Source organism: Chiloscyllium punctatum, chromosome 17, assembly GCF_047496795.1.
Source record: "Chiloscyllium punctatum isolate Juve2018m chromosome 17, sChiPun1.3, whole genome shotgun sequence".
Classification (NCBI taxonomy): Eukaryota; Metazoa; Chordata; class Chondrichthyes; order Orectolobiformes; family Hemiscylliidae; genus Chiloscyllium; species Chiloscyllium punctatum.
In genome coordinates, this window is record NC_092755.1 from 42421314 (window position 1) to 42440730 (window position 19417).

General features: G+C 41.9%; 1 protein-coding gene across 1 annotated transcript in view; it reads right to left on the reverse strand.

Moving 5' to 3' along the window:
• upb1 (ureidopropionase, beta) overlaps window positions 1-18397 on the reverse strand; it is a 152149-nt gene extending 133752 nt beyond the window's left edge. The window contains exons 1-2 of the mRNA XM_072587006.1: window positions 18243-18397; window positions 15701-15872 (exon numbers count right to left, since the gene is read on the reverse strand). Of these exons, the coding sequence (XP_072443107.1) occupies window positions 15701-15872; window positions 18243-18358 (288 nt within the window). The 5' untranslated portion in view covers window positions 18359-18397. The remainder of the gene's footprint in view (window positions 1-15700; window positions 15873-18242) is intronic.
• Window positions 18398-19417: the final 1020 nt, after the last annotated feature.

Consider the following 19417-nt stretch of genomic DNA (forward strand, 5'->3'; position numbering starts at 1 on the left):
ATACATCGAGGACTAGATGTTCCACATCTCGTCATCCAAGGCTCCTTCACCTTACCATCTCTTCCTTGCCTCAGTGGGACAAACCTATCCAGCACTCACACACTGTTTCCACACTGTAAGTAATCTAAAAAGAAACTGAGGCATTCGGTGGCAGGAGTAAACAGAATGTAATAGCGCATATTTATAGTCAATGTAATGTATACCGGTGTTGTAGTGTACCAACAATTTAAGAGGAAGGGGTTTTAAAATGAAGCCATCTTTAGATATCGATGGGGTTTTTTTTTAAAAAAACAAGGTTATTCTGTCCCTAGTTTTTTTTTCCCCCCAGAGGGGCCGTTAAAGGCAGAGGTTTCGATGTGTCTGGAAATATATCTACTTAAAAACAGCTTTTAAGTATTTTTTTCTTAAAATAAAAAAAAACTTGTGCAGTGAAAAGGTAGTGGCCAGTTCTCCTGGGTCAGGGTTTGGTTTGAACAAGCTTTTTGTTTGCAGCTGCGAGTCAAGTTTTAGCTAGGAACCCAGAGAAGCTACTAAAGACAAAAACAATTCTATGCTGATCCTCTCACTCGTTCAATGACATCATTCCTGTCAAAAACTATTTGATTTTTACCTTCTTTTGCCAAGGGGGTGTTTCTGGGTATGTTACAAAATTTGGAACAGCATCATTAAGTTGCGATACAGAGAATGGGTTTTCAGATAAGTTATTCTAAGTGCGCTTCTCTTTTGGAATGTTTCATTCAGTAGTCTGTAAATAAGTTATTTTAAAACTCAGTGGTTGGGTCAGCTGCATAACTCCTAGAATATCCACGTTATACCTGCTTAAAACAACTGGAAAAGTTAGTGTCTGTGTTCCAGTCATGAAATGTTTTGAGGGGGTCTAGCTTGCTCCATATCATTAGTACGCAGGTACAGCAAGTAATCAGGAAAGCTAATGAAATGTGAATATTTATAGTCCTCGATGTATAGCATAGAAACCGAACCTTCAGTCCAACTTGTCCATGCCAACCAGATATCCCAACCCAATCTCATCCTACCTGCGAGCACCCAGTCCATATCGTTCTAAACCCTTTCTATTCATATAGGCATCCAGATGCCTTTTAAATGTTGTAATTTTATCAACCTCCACTACTATCTCTGGCAGCTCATTCCATACACGCACCATCCGCTGTGTGGAAAAAGTTGCCCTTTAGTTCCCTTTTAAATTTTTCCCCCCTCACACCGATCCTGTGCCCTCTAGTTCTGGACTCCCCCACCCCAGGGAAAAGACTTTTGTCTATTCATCCTATCCATGCCCTTCATGATTTCCTAAATCTGAGGTCACCTTTCAACCTCCAACGCTCCAGGGAAAACTGCCCCAGACTATTCACTCTCTCCCTGTAATATTTATTGTGAAGAGAATTGCATGCAAGGGAGTAATGTATGCAGTGTTCATCTTCTTGTGTGTAAATGCATTGGATGCAATTCAGAGAGGGTTTGCTAGTCAATTACCTAGAATGAACAGATTGTCTTATGAGGAAAGGTTGGAGAGAGCAGCTAATACCTGCTGGAGATGAAACAAATAAGTGGGCAACTTGATTGAGAGATCTTGACTGAGAGATCTTGACAGGGTGGAAGCAGAGAGAATGTTCCTTATTGTGGGAGAATTGAGAATTCAGGGGTCACTGTTAAAAAGTCACAGATTATCCATTGGAGACATCCATGGGAGAGATTATTCTCTGTTCAGGTGGTTCGCCTCCCCAAAAGGTGTTAGATTTAGAGCTTGGAATATTTATAAGGCACAGATATATGTACTCTTGGTATGTGTGTGAAAAGTTATCAGGGTAGGCAGAATGTCGGATAATCAGATCATATGTGAGAGCAAAGAAGGGTCATATGTTAAGGGGTCAGCCCTGAATCAGTGATAGGAATCCTCACCTCAAACAGAGAAGGTTCATATCCTATTCCACGGACTTGAACACAGTCTAGGCTAACACTGTAGTGCAGTTCTCCCTATCAGAGATAGTCTTTCCAGACATAGGGAGAGGCAACAGCCCTATACTAAAGAATATACACAGATCTGGAGATTTCTGTGAAAGAAGCAAAACATGCGGAGATGATTTTAATGTACATGGAGTGTAATACTTCACACAGAAATACTGTGTGCAAAAATCAGGGATGTTATACTCAATACTTATAAAGCCCTGATCAGGTTTCATCCATGTATACAGACCCAGCCAGCAATGCCCACATTTTTAAAAATTTAAATCAAAAATAGCCCAAACCAGAGTTGGTTGTTCAATGTACTGCTGCATAACCCATCACATACACACTCCAGGGATTCATCGGTCATCATTCGGCAGTTAGGTTTACTAATATGCAACTTCCAGTTACATATCATTACTACATCACACATTACATACACCTTGAACTTCCCAATTTAGATCATGCCCTCCATCATCATTACTGGGAACAACTTCAACTAATGCTTGTTCTCCCATGCTGACTCTTAGCTCTACTTAAATTGAAAGATCAAGTTGTAGAATCAATCTAAGTTCCTCTTTCACAAATGCACTGACCTAATTCCTTAGAAAAAGGATGTGTAGTAGCATTTTTTTCTCTTCTGTCCTTCCTAAATGACGAATACCCTTGAATATTCAATTCTTAGTCTTGGTCACTTTAGAACCACATTTCTGTAATAGTAATTAGATCATACCCATTTACCCCATATACATTTTACATCACATCCTTGGAACTCAGACAGTTGAGGGGGCTCAGTGTTCTGCATAATCAAGTTTTATACATTCTTATACATTAAAAAAAAGGAAAGATTCTTGCTGTTCAACTTTACATTTGCCTTTTTTTAAATAAAAAGGCATATTGTATCACACAGCTCAACAATACGCAGCACTTGATTTTCAAGTTGTAAAAGCCATCCCTGGGTACACTATTGCAGTTGAACTTCCATTTCAGTTTACAGCCCACAAATTCACAAGATTTAATAGGCCAAAAAGACAGAAAAACAAGCTCCCACCTTTAAAAGGAAATGAAGTGTTGTATTAAAGATGCTTCAACTTAATTTAACACCACCATCCATCCCTTGTAAAGCATTTAAGCAACTTCTTGCAATATTCTTCTCAAATCCTTAAACTATATCCATACTATCACCTTCTTGATAATTCCCCTGCTATTACATTTATTCTGGAAATGTGAACAATTTTTATATTGTTACAATGGGATTATTGATTCAACCATACATTTATTTGTATTTTTAGTTTATTTTTTAGTTTGTTTCAGCAATGGTTTCACTTCATTAGGCTCTTCCAGATTTTTTTTTAAATTGACATGATTTAAAACTGTCCCCAAAACATTTACCTTGGATTCTTGGATTAACAGTTAAGCAATGAAAGAACAAAAAAAAGCGCTGATAAGAGGCCATACATCACCTTCCCCTTCAAAATGCTCACGAGCCAAAAGTAATCCCAAAGTCTCCTTTTCCACTGGACAGCATTTATTCTGATACTGGTTTAATTTGTTCCAAAAGTATCCGGATGGTTTTTCTATTTTTAATTCATTGCTTGCAATGAGACTGCACGTACCCCGAAGTCATTCGCATCAATTACATTTTAAAATACTTCATCAAGTCAGTGACAGACAAAAATGGTTCATTTATTAGGATTGCCTTCAACTTTTCCAAGGCTACTTGGCATTATGCTTGAACGTACCAGCTCTACCTGTTTTCAGAACAAATCTGTTAAAGTGACAGCTACTGCGCTGAAATTAGGGAAACAGTTCCGATGCATACAACACCCATGCATTTTTAGAAATCTCATGATTTCCTATTTGGTTTAGGAACAGGGAATTCTTTCAGAGCCTTCCACTTTAATTATTCTTGGTAATACTTCCCTTGCCCTAAGGCATGTCTGAGAAATTTCCCTTGTTTTTGCAAAATGACTCTTGGCAAGATTTGCTACTAAGCCAGAAAACTGCAGTTGCTTAAGTAGGTTTTCTATTTTGCTTCTTAGGTGTTCCTGCAAATTATGATATTCTCAAAATGAACTACACAGAAAATAAGTTTAGCTAAAGGTGCCTATATCTTTGGAATGTAACTTTTTTTTTGAATAACCTAAATGGCATCACCAGATATTGATATCACCCACTTGGTGCAACAAAGGCTGATCTCTTCAGCTTTTGATGTTATGGCACTTATTAGTGCCTCTTCAATAGATTCATTCTTAGAATGAAGTGAAGTAATACCAACCCCAATCAACACCTCCTAACTGAGGAATTCGGTATGAAGTAATGTTACTGCATTTACTTCTCTGTAATCAATGCAGAATCTACTTGCTCCCTCTGGTTTAGGAACTAATAACACCAGCGAGCTCCAACAACTAGGTTCAAGTCAGGAGATGTTCTAGCTATTTCTAATTAACCTGCTCAGAAATGTACTTACACATGTCTGCATCAGGTGGGGTTGAACACAGACTTCCTGACTCAGGACACTATTACATCTCAAGACCCCTTAGGAAATTGTGTGTACTTTCCAATCAACCTACTCAGATGTTATTACACACTTCTGGAACAAGTGAGGCTTGAACCCAGTCCAGGGTTAGAAACAATACATTGTACCATGAGTGTATCCATTAGGACACTTTGTAATTTTCTTTAAACATATTTTTCTAACCAACCTGCGCAGATATTACACTCCTCTATAGCAGGTGTGACTTGAACCCCATTCCTCCCAGTCCAAGGGTAGGGCACTATTTGTGTGCCACAAGAACACCCAATTTAGCCTATTTTTCTAATCAACATGTTCAGAGATGTTCTTTCTTACATCACAACAGAGTGTATTGAACCCGAGCATCTCAGTCAGGGGTAGGTACACTATCACTGCGTCATAAAAGAGGGTCCATTAGGGGATTTTGTAGTATATATTGAATTATTGTTTTCATCTGAGCTTGACTATCGGCTTAACCAGAGGATTTTTTAAAAAATCAGTACTGATTCCCCAATAACCACAGTATGGTATATCCTGGTATATTTATCATGATTTTCTTGAATTTCTTAAGCAACTTTACTAGATCATCCCTTTGCCCTGCTTCTAAATACATCTGTCCCAGTATTTGCTAGTCAAATTGGAGAAGGCAGTTTTGTAAACTGTCACCTCACCTACTATCTCAATCTTGCTATCCCAGTCATCTTTCTACCTAACATACACCTTCAATTCATCTTCCTACCTAGGACGATATTTCCAGAATATAATTATGTGATATCTGACTCTTCATCTTGCCACCAGGAGTATCCGTCTGATAAGTCACTCTACAAACGTTCCTAACTGCCTTTCCTTAAACCGTTGGTTATGGGATCACTTCGCGACGCCTATCACTTATGGCTTATCATAGAATCCTTAGTGCGGAAGCAGGCCATTTGGCACACTGAGCTTACACTGACCGTCCAAAAGGGCATTCCATCCAGACCCACTGCCCCATCTTATCCTTGTAACCCTGCATTTACCAGGGCTAATACAACTAGCCTGCTCATCCATGGAAACTATGAGCAATCCAATTAACCTGGACATCTTTGGACTGTGGGAGGAAACAGGAGCACCCAGAGGAAACATGTGCAAACACGCAAGAATGTACAAACTCCACATAGACTGCCTAGATTGACAGTGGTTAAAGGTGCTGGTTTGATCACATTTTCAGGTTTTCTCACTAACGTTTTTGTTGTTTTACAGAACTGCTTTACATCCTTCGAAGACTTGAACAGGTGACTTACCTGTTCAACATTCAAACTTCCTGAATGCCTACATGTCCTGCCATAGGAATTTCAGCAGCTGCTTTTAATATCTCCTTCTGATATCTGGGTGTTACTAGTATTTAGAGTCAGAGATGTACAACATGGAAACAGACCCTTCGGTCCAACCTGTCCATGCCAACCAGACAACCCAACCCAATCTAGTCCCACCTGGCAGCACCCAGCCCATATCCCTCCAAACTCTTCCTATTCATATACCCATCCAAAAGCCTCTTAACTGTTACAATTGTACCAGCCTCCTCCACATCCTCTGGCAGCTCATTCCATACACGTACCACCCTCTGCGTGAACAAGTTGCCCGTTAGGGAAACTTTTATATCTCATATCTTTCCCCTCTCACCCTAAACCTATGCCCTCTAGTTCTGGACTCCCTTACCCTAGCGAAAAGACTTTGTCTATTTATCCTATCCACACCCCTCAATTTTGTAAACCTCTATAAAGTCACCCCTCAGCCTCCGACGTTCCAGGAAAAACAGCCCCAGCCTGTTCAGCCTCTCCCTGTAGCTCAGATCCTCCAACCTTGGCAACATCCTTGTAAATCTTTTCTGAACCCTTTCAAGTTTCACAACATCTTTCCGACAGGAAGGAGACTAGAATTGCACACAATATTCCAACAGTGGCCTAACCAATATCCTGTACAGCTGAAACAGGACCTCCCAATTCCTGTACTCAACACTGACCAATAAAGGAAAGCATACCAAATGCCTTCTTCACTATCCTATCTACCTGCGATTCCACTTTCAAGGAGCTATGAACCTGCACTCCAAGGTCTCTTTGTTCAGCAACACTCCCTAGGACCTTACCATTAAGGTGTATAAGTCCTGCTAAGATTTGCTTTCCCAAAATGCAGCACCTCACACTTCAGTCCATTGGCCCATCTGGTCCAGATCCTGTTGTAATCTGAGGTAACCCTCTTCACTATCCACTACATCTCCAATTTTGGTATCATCTGCAATCTTACTAACTGTACCTCTTATGCTCGCATCCAAATCATTTATGTAAATGACAAAAGTAGAGGACCCAGTACCGATACTTGTGGCACTCCACTGGTCACAGGCCTCCAGTCTGAAAAACAACCCTCCACCACCACCCTCTGTCTTCTACCATTGAGCCAGTCCTGTATCCAAATGGCTAGTTCTCCCTGTATTCCATGAGATCTAACCTTGCTAATCAGTCTGCCATGGTCGAACGCCTTACTGAAGTCCATATAGATCACATCTACTGCTCTGCCCTCAACCTTCTTTGTTACTTCTTCAAAAAACAAATCAAGTTTGAGACATGATTTCCCATGCACAAAGCCATTTTGATTACCCCACATCAGTCCTTGCCTTTCCAAATACATGTACATCCTGTCCCTCAAGATTCCCTCCAACAACTTGCCCACCACCAAGGTCAGGCTCACCAAGAGTCCACAGATTGATGAGGAGGTCTCCATTTCCTCATTAAAACTCTGTCAGAGGTTGACTTTGTTAGAATTATAATCCCTGGAGTTCAGAAGACACTCACTGAAATGTATAAAATTCTAACAGGACTAGTCAGGGTAGATGCAGGAAGGAAGTTTACGATTGCGATGGGGGAGGGGCCAGAACCATTGATCACCATCTAAGGGTATAGAATAAACAATTTAGGACTAAGAGGAGGAGAAATTTCTTCACCTAGAGAATGGTGAGCCTGTGGAACACAAAGTAGTCAAGGTCAAAACATTGATTTCAAGGAGATGGATATCACGCTCATTAAAGAGATCAAAGAATGTGGGGAGGAGGAACAGCCCAGTGAGTTCAGTGATTAGCCATGATCAAATTTCAAGCAAAGCAGGCTTGATGGGCTGAATGGCCTACTTCCGATTCTACTTTCTAGGTTTTAACACAATAGCACTCCAGAACTACTTTAGCCTCAGGTCAAGTGTAAGCTACCTGTATCAGATTAGATTAGATTAGATTAGATTACTTACAGATTAGATTACTTACAGTGTGGAAACAGGCCCTTCGGCCCAACAAGTCCACACCGCCCCGCCGAAGCGTAACCCACCCATACCCCTACATCTACATCTACATTTACCCCTTACCTAACACTACGGGCAATTTAGCATGCCCAATTCACCTGGCCTGCACATCTTTGGACTGTGGGAGGAAACCAGAGCACCCGGAGGAAACCCACGCAGACACAGGGAGAACGTGCAAACTCCACACAGTCAGTCGCCTGAGGCGGGAATTGAACCCGGGTCTCAGGCGCTGTGAGGCAGCAGTGCTAACCACTGTGCCACCGTGTCGCCCGTGTATCATCTTATTTATCTGAGTCTGCTTTGAGTTTCAAATAGCAGAGACTTTTCAAACACTTCTGAATCATTCCCATCCTTAAAGAAAGTTTTGGCTACTGACAGTTTGTGGTATTACTAACCTCCAGTGATGGACTTGTAGAAATTGCTTTGGTAACCACACACTATGGAAAAATACCTGGAATTACTTCTGCCAACTGTTCTATTTCTTTAACCTCAATCAGGTGTTGTGATTAAAAGGTGAAGTCATAACTTTTTATAAAAACATTATCTGGGAGGATATTGACTCCATCCACAAATTAACAATTCCTATTACCACAAGTCCAGATACCAAAGTAACTCAAATTCCACTTCATACAAGTACACTTTGCATTTATGCTCTTGTGAAAAAACTTCAGGACATTTTATTCCATTTCTCTATTTCTTTAATGCAAGTTATTAATACAAGGTGGTATCTACTGACCCCATGGTAAAGTCTACTGTCATGATCACCAAGTATCCTTTATTCTAGATTGTATATACTATTACAGAAAATTGACTTTACCTACTTACTACACTTTATAAAGAACAGTGTATATGATCTAATAATTCAATCTTCTCATTCTTCTGATGTTTGCCAAATGTTTGAATTTTATATTTACAAGTCAGTCTCCCCAGATTCTACTAGAACAATCACTGACTGCCAGACAATTCCTGCATTTGCATTGTCTTAAACCCCAGCACAACCATGAGGTAGAACTGGAAAAATTTAAATTCCCAGCTGTTAAGCAATGCTTTACTAAATTACTTAGCATGTTTCCCATTACTTCACACATTTTGATTTTTCTTTTAAGGGCAATCTCCAGAGAGGGACCATAATATGACAGAATTCTTCATTAAGGTGGAGAGTGATGCAATTAATTCTCAGACTAGAGTTCTGAATCTAAATAAAGGAAACCATTTGAAGTTTGAGCTGGTTATGATAAATTGGAGAATGTTACTTAAAGGGATGATTATGGACAGGCAATGACAAACATTAAAGAGCCTGTGGAACATATATAAAACAGGAAACATAGCCCAAACGGGAACTAGTCCATGACTAGCAAGAGAAATTTGGGATAGTACGAGAGGCATACAAATTGGTCAAAAAAGAACTGGATGCAGTTTAGATTTAGCAACAGAGGATTAAAAAAAAGATTCATTCAGGGTAGTGTCCTAGGTTCAATCTTCAGCCAGTTCACCTTCCCTCTGTCACAAGATCAGAGCTGGGGATGTTCGCCGATGATTGCTGTGTCAGCACCATTCTCGACTCCTCAGATACTGAAGCAGTCAGTGCTCAAATGCAACAAGATCTAGACAAAATTAAGGCTTGGGCCAACAAGTAGCAAGTAACATTCACGCCAGACATGCCCATCACCAATAAGAGACACTAACCACCACCCCTTGACATTCAATGGTATTACAAAAATCACTAAATCCCCCACTGTCAACATCCTTGGAGTTACCATTGCCTAGAAACCCAACTGGACTCACCACATAAACACAGTGGCTAGAAGAGCAAGTCAGAGACCAGGGATACTATGGCAAGTAACTCACCACCTGACACCCCAAACTCTATCTACCATCTACAAGGCACAGGTCAGGATTGTGATGGAATACTCCCCATTTGCCTGGATGGGTGCAGCTCCAATGACACTCAAGAAGCTTGACACTATCCAGGAAAAAGCAACCCGCTTGACTGGCACCACATCTACAAACATTTAATCCCTCCACCAGCGGTGCTCAGTAGCAGCAGTGTGTACTATCTACAAGATGCACTGCAGAAATTCACCAAAGAACCTTAGACAGCACCTTCCAACTCCACAGACCCGTCAATCTTGTGGTCATCTGCAAATTTGGGAAACGTGATTAGTCGTGATTCCAACAATGACTCCTGGGGAACTCCCACTAGTCAGCAGCTGCCAATCTGAAAAAGAACCCTTTATCTGCTCTCAGTCTTCTGCCAGTCAGCCAATCCCATATCCATGCCAGTACCTAGTGCCCAAGACTTAAGCTCTTATTTTATTTAGCATCCTGAGTGGCACCTTGACATCAGCCTTCTGGAAATCCAGAAAATAGATCACATTCACTGGCTCTCTTTTGTCTAACTTGTGCTTTACCTCAAAGAATTCTAACAGATTCATCAGGCATGACTCAGCCCTATTTTCCTGCACTTTCAAGTACTCCACAATCTCATGTTTAATAATGGACACTAAAATCTAACCAACAAGCCAGGTCAGGCTAACCAGCTTATTGTTTCCTGCCTTCTGTCTCCTTCCCTTTTAAAAGGGATGTTATCTTAGCCATTTTCCAGTCCTCTGGGACCCTCCATAACAGTCCAAAGATGTGCAGGTCAGGTGCATTGGCCATGCTAAATTGCCCGTAGTGTTAGGTAAGGGGTAGATGTCGGGGTATGGGTGGGTTGCGCTTCGGCGGTCGGTGTGGACTTGTTGGGCCGAAGGGCCTGTTTCCACACTGTAAGTAATCTAATCTAATCTAATCTAAACTCAAATGATTCCTGAAATCACCAATACCTCCAAAATCTCCTGAGCTCTCTCAAGTATCTGAGGTGTAGTCCATCTGGCCCAGGTTATTTATCCATCTTTCAGCCTTACCCAGCACCTTTTCCTGAGTGACAGCACTGCATTCACCACTGCCCCCCTACTCTCTGGAAGTTCTAGTACGCTACAGGTGTATGTGTGTCCATCTACATGGTGAAAGACATGTTACATAATCAGTTCTGTGCAATTTTTTTGTTCCCCATTACTACTTATCCAGCCTCATTTTCCAGCAATCCAATGTCCACTCTTGCCTTTCTCTCTTACTTTTTAAGTACCTAAAAATATTCTTGCAATATTTTATATTACTAGCTAGCTTGCCCTCAATTCTTGTTTTTTTTAAGATATCCTTTGGTAACTTCTAAGGCTTCTCACTGAACTTCACCACATTGTATGTTTCAAACAATTCAATTTTACTGTGTTGCAAATACAGGTATAGGGAGGCTGATTTGCTTTGGCTATCTGTCCTCATGTTGAAACACGGAGTCTAGTGAAAGGGAAGGAAAGGAAAGAAATCGTTCAGGGAATTGATGGGATTAAAGGCCAATAATTCCCCAGGGCCCAATAATCCACATCCCAGAAGTGGACCACGAAATACTGAATTAATTGGTGGCCATCTTTCTAAACACTCTGGAATGGTTTTTATGGATTGGGGGCTCGAATATAATTTCACCATTTAAAAAAGGCAGCACGGTGGCTCAGTGGTTAGCACTGCTGCCTCACAGGGCCAGGGACCCAGGTTCGATTCCAGCCTTGGTGACTATTTGTGTGGAGTTTACAAATTCTTCCCATGTTTGCATGGGTTTCATCCCACAGTCCAAAGATGTGCAGGTTAGGTGAACTGGCCATACAAAATTGCCCATAGTGTTCAGGGATGTGTAGATTAGGAGCATTATTCAGGTGAAAATGTAAGAGTAATATGGTAGGGGAATGGGTGTGGATGGGACACTCTTCAGAGGGTCAGTGTGGACTTGTTGGGCCTAATAGCTTGTTTCCACACTGAAGTTATTCTGCTTCCGTGGTAGAGAGAATAGAGAATTATAGATCGGTTAGCCTGACATCAGTAGTGGGGAAAATGCTAAAGATTTAATAGCAGAGCACTTGGAAAACAATGACAAGATCAGAGAGTCAGCATGGATTTACAAAAGAGAAATTATGCTTGTCAAATCTGATGGAAGTTTGAGAACACAAGTAAGTAGAGTTAAAAAGGGGAACCAGAGGATGCTTACTTGGAATTTCAAAAGGTTTCGGACAAGGTCCTATATAAGAGGTTAGTATGTAAAGTTAGACATTATGGGAATGATTGCACTGGAAGGGATGTAGAAGAGGTTTGCCAGGATTGGAGCATCTTAGCTAGGAAGAGAGGCTGGAATAGCTTGTTTTTTTTCATTGGACTGGAGAAGGTGGAGTCATTGTATACAAGTGTATAAGATTGAGGGGCATAGACAGGTTGGACAAAAAGCAGCTGTTCCACTCAGTTAAGTGGCAATAAACCAAGAATGTAATTTTAGTTGAAGAGTCAGAAGTTTATAAGGGATTTGAGAAAAATAACTTTTTACTCAGATGGTGGGAATCTGGAATGCCTGGGACAGCAGAAGCAGGAAACCTCACAGCCTTTAAAAACTATGCTGGAATGAGCATTTGAAGTGTCATAACATTCAAGGCCATGGGTTAATTGCTGGAAGGCATGATTAGCGTAAATGGATTGGTTTAGACTTGATGGGCCAAAGGGCCTCTTCTCTACTGTATGACTATGAAACTATGACTCACAGAGTAGCAGAAAATTTACTGACATCGCTAGAGAACTGGTTGGTAGTTAGGAAACAAATAATAGAAACAAAAGGAACTTCTTCTAATTGACAGCCAGTGACTACTGGGGTACTACAGGGATCAGTGTTTGGACTCCCTGTTCACAATACATGTTAATGATTTAGGGGAGGAAACTAAAAGTTATACTTTCATCTTTGCAGATGACACAAAGCTGAGTAGAAGGGTGAACTGTGAGGAGGATGTAGAGATGCTTCAGTGTGATTTGGACAAATTCATCAGATAAATAGATAACAGATAATATGTACAAATTTTAAAGTTATCCACATTGGTAGCAAAAACAGGACAGCAGATTATCATCTGAAAGGCAATAGATCAGGAAAGCAAGAGGTGCAACCAGACACAGGTGTTCTTGAAAGTTAGCATACAGGTGCAGCAGGCAAATGGTATGTTGGTCTTCATAGCAAGGGGATTCAAATGCAGGAGCAGAGATGTCTTGCTGCAATTATGCAGAACTTGTTGAGGAGTATTGTGTGCAGTTTTGATCTCCTTATCTGAAGGAGGACGTTCTGGCTGTGGAGGGAGGAAAGAGCCAAACACTTTTTACCAGACTGATTCCTGGCAAGACTGGCAAATGAAGAAAGATTGGATCAGTTAGCACGATAAACACTGGAGTTCAGAAAAATGAGGGTAGATTTCAGAAACCTATAATAGCATTAGACAGGGTAAATACAGATGGACTACTCCCACTGACTGGAAGGGAAGGAGGGGTCCAGAATTAGCGAGCACAGTTTAAGGATACAGAATATGGCATTTAGGATGGAGAGGAGAAGGAATTTGTTTGGTGTGCCTGTAGAATTCTCTGCCACGAAAGCAGTTGAGGCCAAAACAATGAATGCTTTCAAGAAGGAGTTAGGTTTAGTTCTTAGGGCTGAAGAGGCTGAAAGGTTATGGAGCAAAAGCAGGGACTGAATTGGATGATCAGTTATGATCACAGTGAATGACAGATGGTGCAATGGCCAAATGGCCTACTCCTGCTCATTTTTTTTTGTTTTGATTCTTTACAGATTCACAATCAAAAATAACATAACAGGTTTAAAAAAATGAAAGCAAGGCAACGCAGCTCATTGGCTAGAAACAGAATTGAAAAGTAGGATGGGTGAAGCTGTATCTGAATTTTCACGATAGAGATTCTCCATCATGAAGAAAATGAAGCATATGCCTGAAAATCCCAAGTTCCACCCTGTAAACAACACTTCCAACTTTCACGTATTGGGTCAGAGTAACCACATGCATGAGTCAACAGACAGATGGCAACTTAAATGATCAGATGCCTCCAGTTGACTCAATCTGAGGTACTCAGTGAGGAACCCTGTTTCTGCTTTGCACATACTGATATATGATTTCTTGGATAGCCATCATACTCTTGAAGAGATACCTCCTTGGATCTGGTCTCAGGAGACATTTAGAGGGCTAGAGATAGTAAGGCACCATTGAGGAGATAGGAGATACCTTTAACCTTTAGTAAAATGAGTCATTCTTGTACAAAAAATGCATAAATACATTGGGGTTATTGTTCTGTCAAATAATGTCAGAAACTGTTGATTCCTTTCCTGATTAAAAATCTGTCTGTCTCAGCCTTAAATATACTTAATGATTCAGCCTCAAAACCCCTCATAATTAATTCCTCAGAAGAGAAATTCGTCTCATCTTTGTCTTAAACGGGCAGCCCCTTATTCTGAGATAATGCCCTCTAATCCTAAATTCTTCTACGGGGGAAAACAACTTTTCCACATCAATCCTGTCAAGTTCTCTAATAATGTTATGATTCAATAAGGCAGTCTCATTCTTCAATATGCTAAGTACAGGCCCAACCTATTCAACCTCTCCTCATAAAACAATCTCTCCATACCTTATTTCAGCCTAGCAAAATTTCTCTGGACTGCCTCCAACACCTTTCCTTAGATAGGTAAGGGGATTAAAACTCTCCACAATATTCCAGTGGGAATTTATCACTTCTATGCACCTAATGTGGGAGCAAAACCCCAGTTCTTGATCAGACCATTTCACTAAAAGAATAAAAAAAAGAGGGTGCAGAAAGAAAAATTGCACAGGTAATACCAGAACTAAGATTATATTTATCAGGAAAGTCTAATCAAGCTCAAAAATGAGGCACTTTTCTACAAAAAAAAAGTGATCATTTGGAGGCCTGAATTTATTAAAAGATTCAATAAAGCAGACATGAAGAAAATATTTCTAATTGTAGGGGCGTCTAAAGCTAGAGACCCAAAAATGTTCTTTACCTAGAACATGGAACTTACTACCACTGGGAGTGTCTGAAATGAATAATGTGGACAAATTTAAAAGGAAAGCTAGATAAACAGATGGAAACAGGAAATAGAAAGATTTTTCAGATATGGTGAGATTAGGTATATACAGAGGAAACTCAATTATCCGAATATCGGATTATCCGAAGGACATCTCGAGGTCCCGATAGAAACACTACATCAAAGATGCGTTTACAGCAGTGATCGCGTCTTTTGTTTCTCTGATTAAAAAGGCACCGTCTCCAAATGACTAACCTCCCTCCTGCCCTCCCTCTCTCCCCACACTTTCCCTGGAGTTCTACAGAGGGGTGTACCCTAACCCCCTCCCCAGGAATAATCACTCCAATATTGTCCTGTGCAGGGCAAACAGGGAACCGGTCAAAAAATTGCAGTAAAAAGTTGTGTATCTGTGGTTCTGTCTGTGGGCACGCTATTTGGAGACTTACCCCACAAAGACAGCGACAGCAGCAGTTGTCTTGTTGTTGGTGTACAGTCCAGCTGCCCTGGAGAGGGGCCGGGGGTGGACGGGTGGTGGTGAGGGGACTGTGCTGGGGCCGGGGAATTGCACACTTTGTGCTGGGGGCAGGGCTGGACTGGGTTGGAGGCGGGGGCTCACGCACTTTGTGCTGTGGGGCAGGGTCGGTGTTGGATGGTGGGGGGGGCGCGGTGTTGGGGGCCGGGTCTTACACACTGTGCTGCTGCAGTCTCCTGACTAGGGAGCAGACTTTAAAAACTCCAAGCACCAGAGGAAAGGCATTTAATCAATTTTTCGAATAATCAATCAATTATCCGAACGAAATAGCGCCTGCCCATCACATTCGGATAATCGAGTTTCCACTGTACAGAACTGAACCACTTGGCCCTATTTATGGTCTGTAAGTGCAGTGTCATTTCTTAGGACATCCACAGTCATTGCACTGGTTTCAATTCAAACATTGAAGCAAGCCCACACTATCCCACACCTGCTCAGACACAGGGGAATCAGTAGGAAGGAGAATCTTGTTCTGGATAAGTCCCACTCGCACAACTCGAGGCTGACGGAGCTGCTCTATGGCGGCCTCAAATCCAAAACCCTTTAGCTGAAAGTCCTTCTCCAGAGAGGCTGTCAAAGCTGACTTCGGCAAATCCAGCTTTCTGCAAAACAGAAAATGTACACTTAATGCTCGACAATCTAAAATTCAGGCTTTTATTTTCATTTATACAACTACTTTCCACAAAATCTCAGTTGCTCCCATGTATATGTTGCTTTTGCCCTTCCGGATCAAACTAGTTGTGATTTTAGAAGGTGCTGCTTAAAGATCTTTGGTGAATGTCCGTAGTCTATCTTGTCAGCAGAACACACTGCTACGACTGAACGTTGGTGGCAGAGGGTTGTGGATCATTGTGGATATGATGCCAATCAAGTGGCCTACATTGTTCTGGATGGTGTCAAGCTAGTTCAGTGTTGTTAGAGCTGCATCCATTCAGGTTTTCCTTCACTGAGTGAGGATATTGCATACAAAAGCAGACATGTAACTTTGAAACTAAACAAGAACTGATTAGGCCTCAGCTAGAGTTTCAGGAAGGACATTAGGGAGAGCACAAAAAAGATTTACAAGAATGTTGCCAGGGCTTGGAGATTATAGCTATGAGGAAACAATGAATAGGCTAGTGATAACTAAATGAAGGTGTACAAAATAAAAGAAAACAATGGCACAGTGGCTCAGGGGCAGCATGGTGGCTCAGTGGTCAGCACTGCTGCCTCACAGCACCAGGAACCTGGGTTTGATTCCCACCTCTGATGACTGTGTGGAGTTTGCACATTCTCCCCGTGTCTGTGTGGGTTTCCTCTGGGTGCTCTGGTTTCCTCCCACAGTCCAAAGATGTGCAGGTCAGGTGAATTGGCCATGCTAAATTGCCTAGTGTTAGACGCATTAGTCAGGGGTAAATATAGGGTAGGGGAACGGGTCTGGGTGGGTTACTCTTCAGAGGTAAGGTGTGGACTTGTGGGGCCCAAGGACCCATTGCCATAATGTAGGGAATCTAATCTAATCTTTCGAAAAAAAAAGGAACTTCAATATCATGGATATGGAAGACGTCTTTTCAAGACAGAGGGGTCAATTACCAGAAGGTACAGGTTTAAAGGTGATAGGTAGAAGGCTCAGATGGAACATGAGTGGGTATCTGTCCATTGCCTAGTTTGGTGTTTCAGGGAGAGACAAATTACTTAAACAAACAACTTATTTAAAGCTAGATGCTGTTAACTGCAAGGGATGAAGGAGTGGGAATAGAATGGACAGCTAATTTATTTAGTCAGGGTAAACACGATGGGCTGAATGCCCTCTTTCAGTGCTATAACTTTTCTCTGGTTCTATGACAACGTGCAGCCAGGTCTCTCTTGACTGGATCAAAGTATCTCTGCTCATGGTAGTAAATCTGTAAACACAAGATTTGCTATTAACAGAACAGTTCTGGGGTCAGTTTGAGATAAAAAGCTTACAAAACTATTTAGCAAGTCAGCAAGTATTGTGAATCAAAGAAAACTTTGTACTTGCACCTTTTTTCACCTCTTGAGATCTAATGAAACATTCACTGCTCTAATTTAAGAAACATGCCAATGTTGACCACAGCAGGAGCTCATGAACAGCAAGGAGTTAATGACTATCAGTCACTTGTGAAACTCAATAGACAAGATTAGAAGAACTAGGCATGGAAGTAAAACATTTGGCCCATCCATTCCAGCACTGCCATTCATTAAGATCAAGGCAGGTCAGATTCCAGCCTAAAGTCTGACTTCCTTACTGCACTCCATAACCCTAGTCTTGTTGATCAAAAATCTGGCAAGCTCAGCCTCAAATACAATCAGGTTTGCCTGAAACTTGGCCTTCCAGAAGGAATTAACCCTGACAAGCACATTTCAAAGTCAAGGACTACATGCTGAGGGATGCATTAAAGAGAAGGCTTTTATATAGGAAACAATCAACATCACAGTATCGGCCTAACATGTTGTAATGCCAATTAAGCACTTTTAACATGTAGCCACGTTTGAAATATGGGAAACAGCAGCTAATTAATGCACAAAGTCCCACAAAAGTAGTGGGAAAGATACACCCCCCCAATAATCTGTTTTTTGTGACCTTGATTGAAAAGTAAATGTTGGCCACTACTTCAGGTACAGAGAGACATTCCTTGCTCTTCATGCAAAGCCAGCTCCTCTGACAGAGCAACACTCCCTCAGTACTGCATCGGAGACCCTTCTACCACAAATTATTGTGTTTAATAAGACAAATTTGTGTGGACGGGTGAAGTTTTGTTCGGGACAAAATAATGAAATTAATTACAAAGGGGGGGGGGTAAAAAAAAAATCAGAAATCTAAGTACTGACAGGACAGCGGGTTGACCCACATCTTCGGGCTGAGGCCGCGGGGCTCTCTGGGGATTGTAGTTCACCAACACACTCTCTCTCTCTCTCTCTCTCTCTCTCTCTCTCTCTGCGGGGACTACATTCTACCATCCGCCCCTCACCTCGTGTCTTTACCATACAGCATCCGCCAGACATGCTGTAGCACCGCGGGCGGAAGGTGCTCCTCTAGACAGTCCTCCAAAGAGCTGACCTCTCCAGCCGCCATCTTCGCCGCCATTACCAGCCCCTCAGAGAAACTGCTGGAAACAGAGCGGAGACCCCGCCCCCTCCCCACGTCCGGATTGGACAGACTTATCGCTATCCCTTTGTCCTGATTGGACAAGTGTCGGCCCGTCACCTGTCCAGTTTGGCCACACCCCTGATTGTGGGGCTGGAAAAGCACAGCAAAGTCAGGCAGCATCTGAGGGGCAGGAGAATCCATGTTCTGGGCTGGAGTTTTCCATCAGGAATATCAGCACTGCACTCTTGACTCCGAGCTCCAGTATCTGCAGTCCTCACTTTCTCCACACCCTTAATTGGCCAACAGTGCCCTGCCAAGTGAGCATTGCATTTATATAGCACCCTTCCCAGCCTGCGCCAACCCCACCCACGTGAGAAACAGTGGCCAATTTGCGAACCTACAAGCAACAATGAGATAAAAACTGAAAGAACTGCAGATGATGTAAATCAGAGACGAAGACAGAAATTGCTCCGTTTTGAACAACGGGTTCTGGCAGCATCTGTGAAGAGAAATCGGGCTGTGGAGGTGCCTGTGTTGGACAAGGTCAGAAGTCACAGACACCAGGTTGTAGTCCAACAGGTTTATTTCAAATCACAAGCTTGCAGAATACTGTGCCTTTATCAAGTGAAGTAAGGAAAAGCACACGGGCACAGAATTTATAGGCAGAGACCAAGGGTCAGAGTGATCAAAGGTCATAAAATTGTTTAAGTGGAATAATAAGTCTCTACAGGTGATCAAGTGTCAGACGGTGTGAGTAAAGTGTCCACCAAGGGTAGAGAGTTCGCAACAAGTTATCAAGGTAATGGTGTTAAAACAGGACAGTAAGGAAAATTTAACAAGTACAGAACAATATGGTGGGGTATCGCAACATGAATCCAAGGTCACAGTTTAGGCCGTGTTCATGGACACAACTTATGAATTCAGCTCAGCAATTCCGCATTATCTCGAAGACTGCCTTGGAGGACACTTACCCGAAGATTGAAGGCTGAATGTCTTTGACTGCTGAAGTGTTCCCTGACTGGGAGGGAATAATCCTGTCTGGCGATTGTTGCTCAG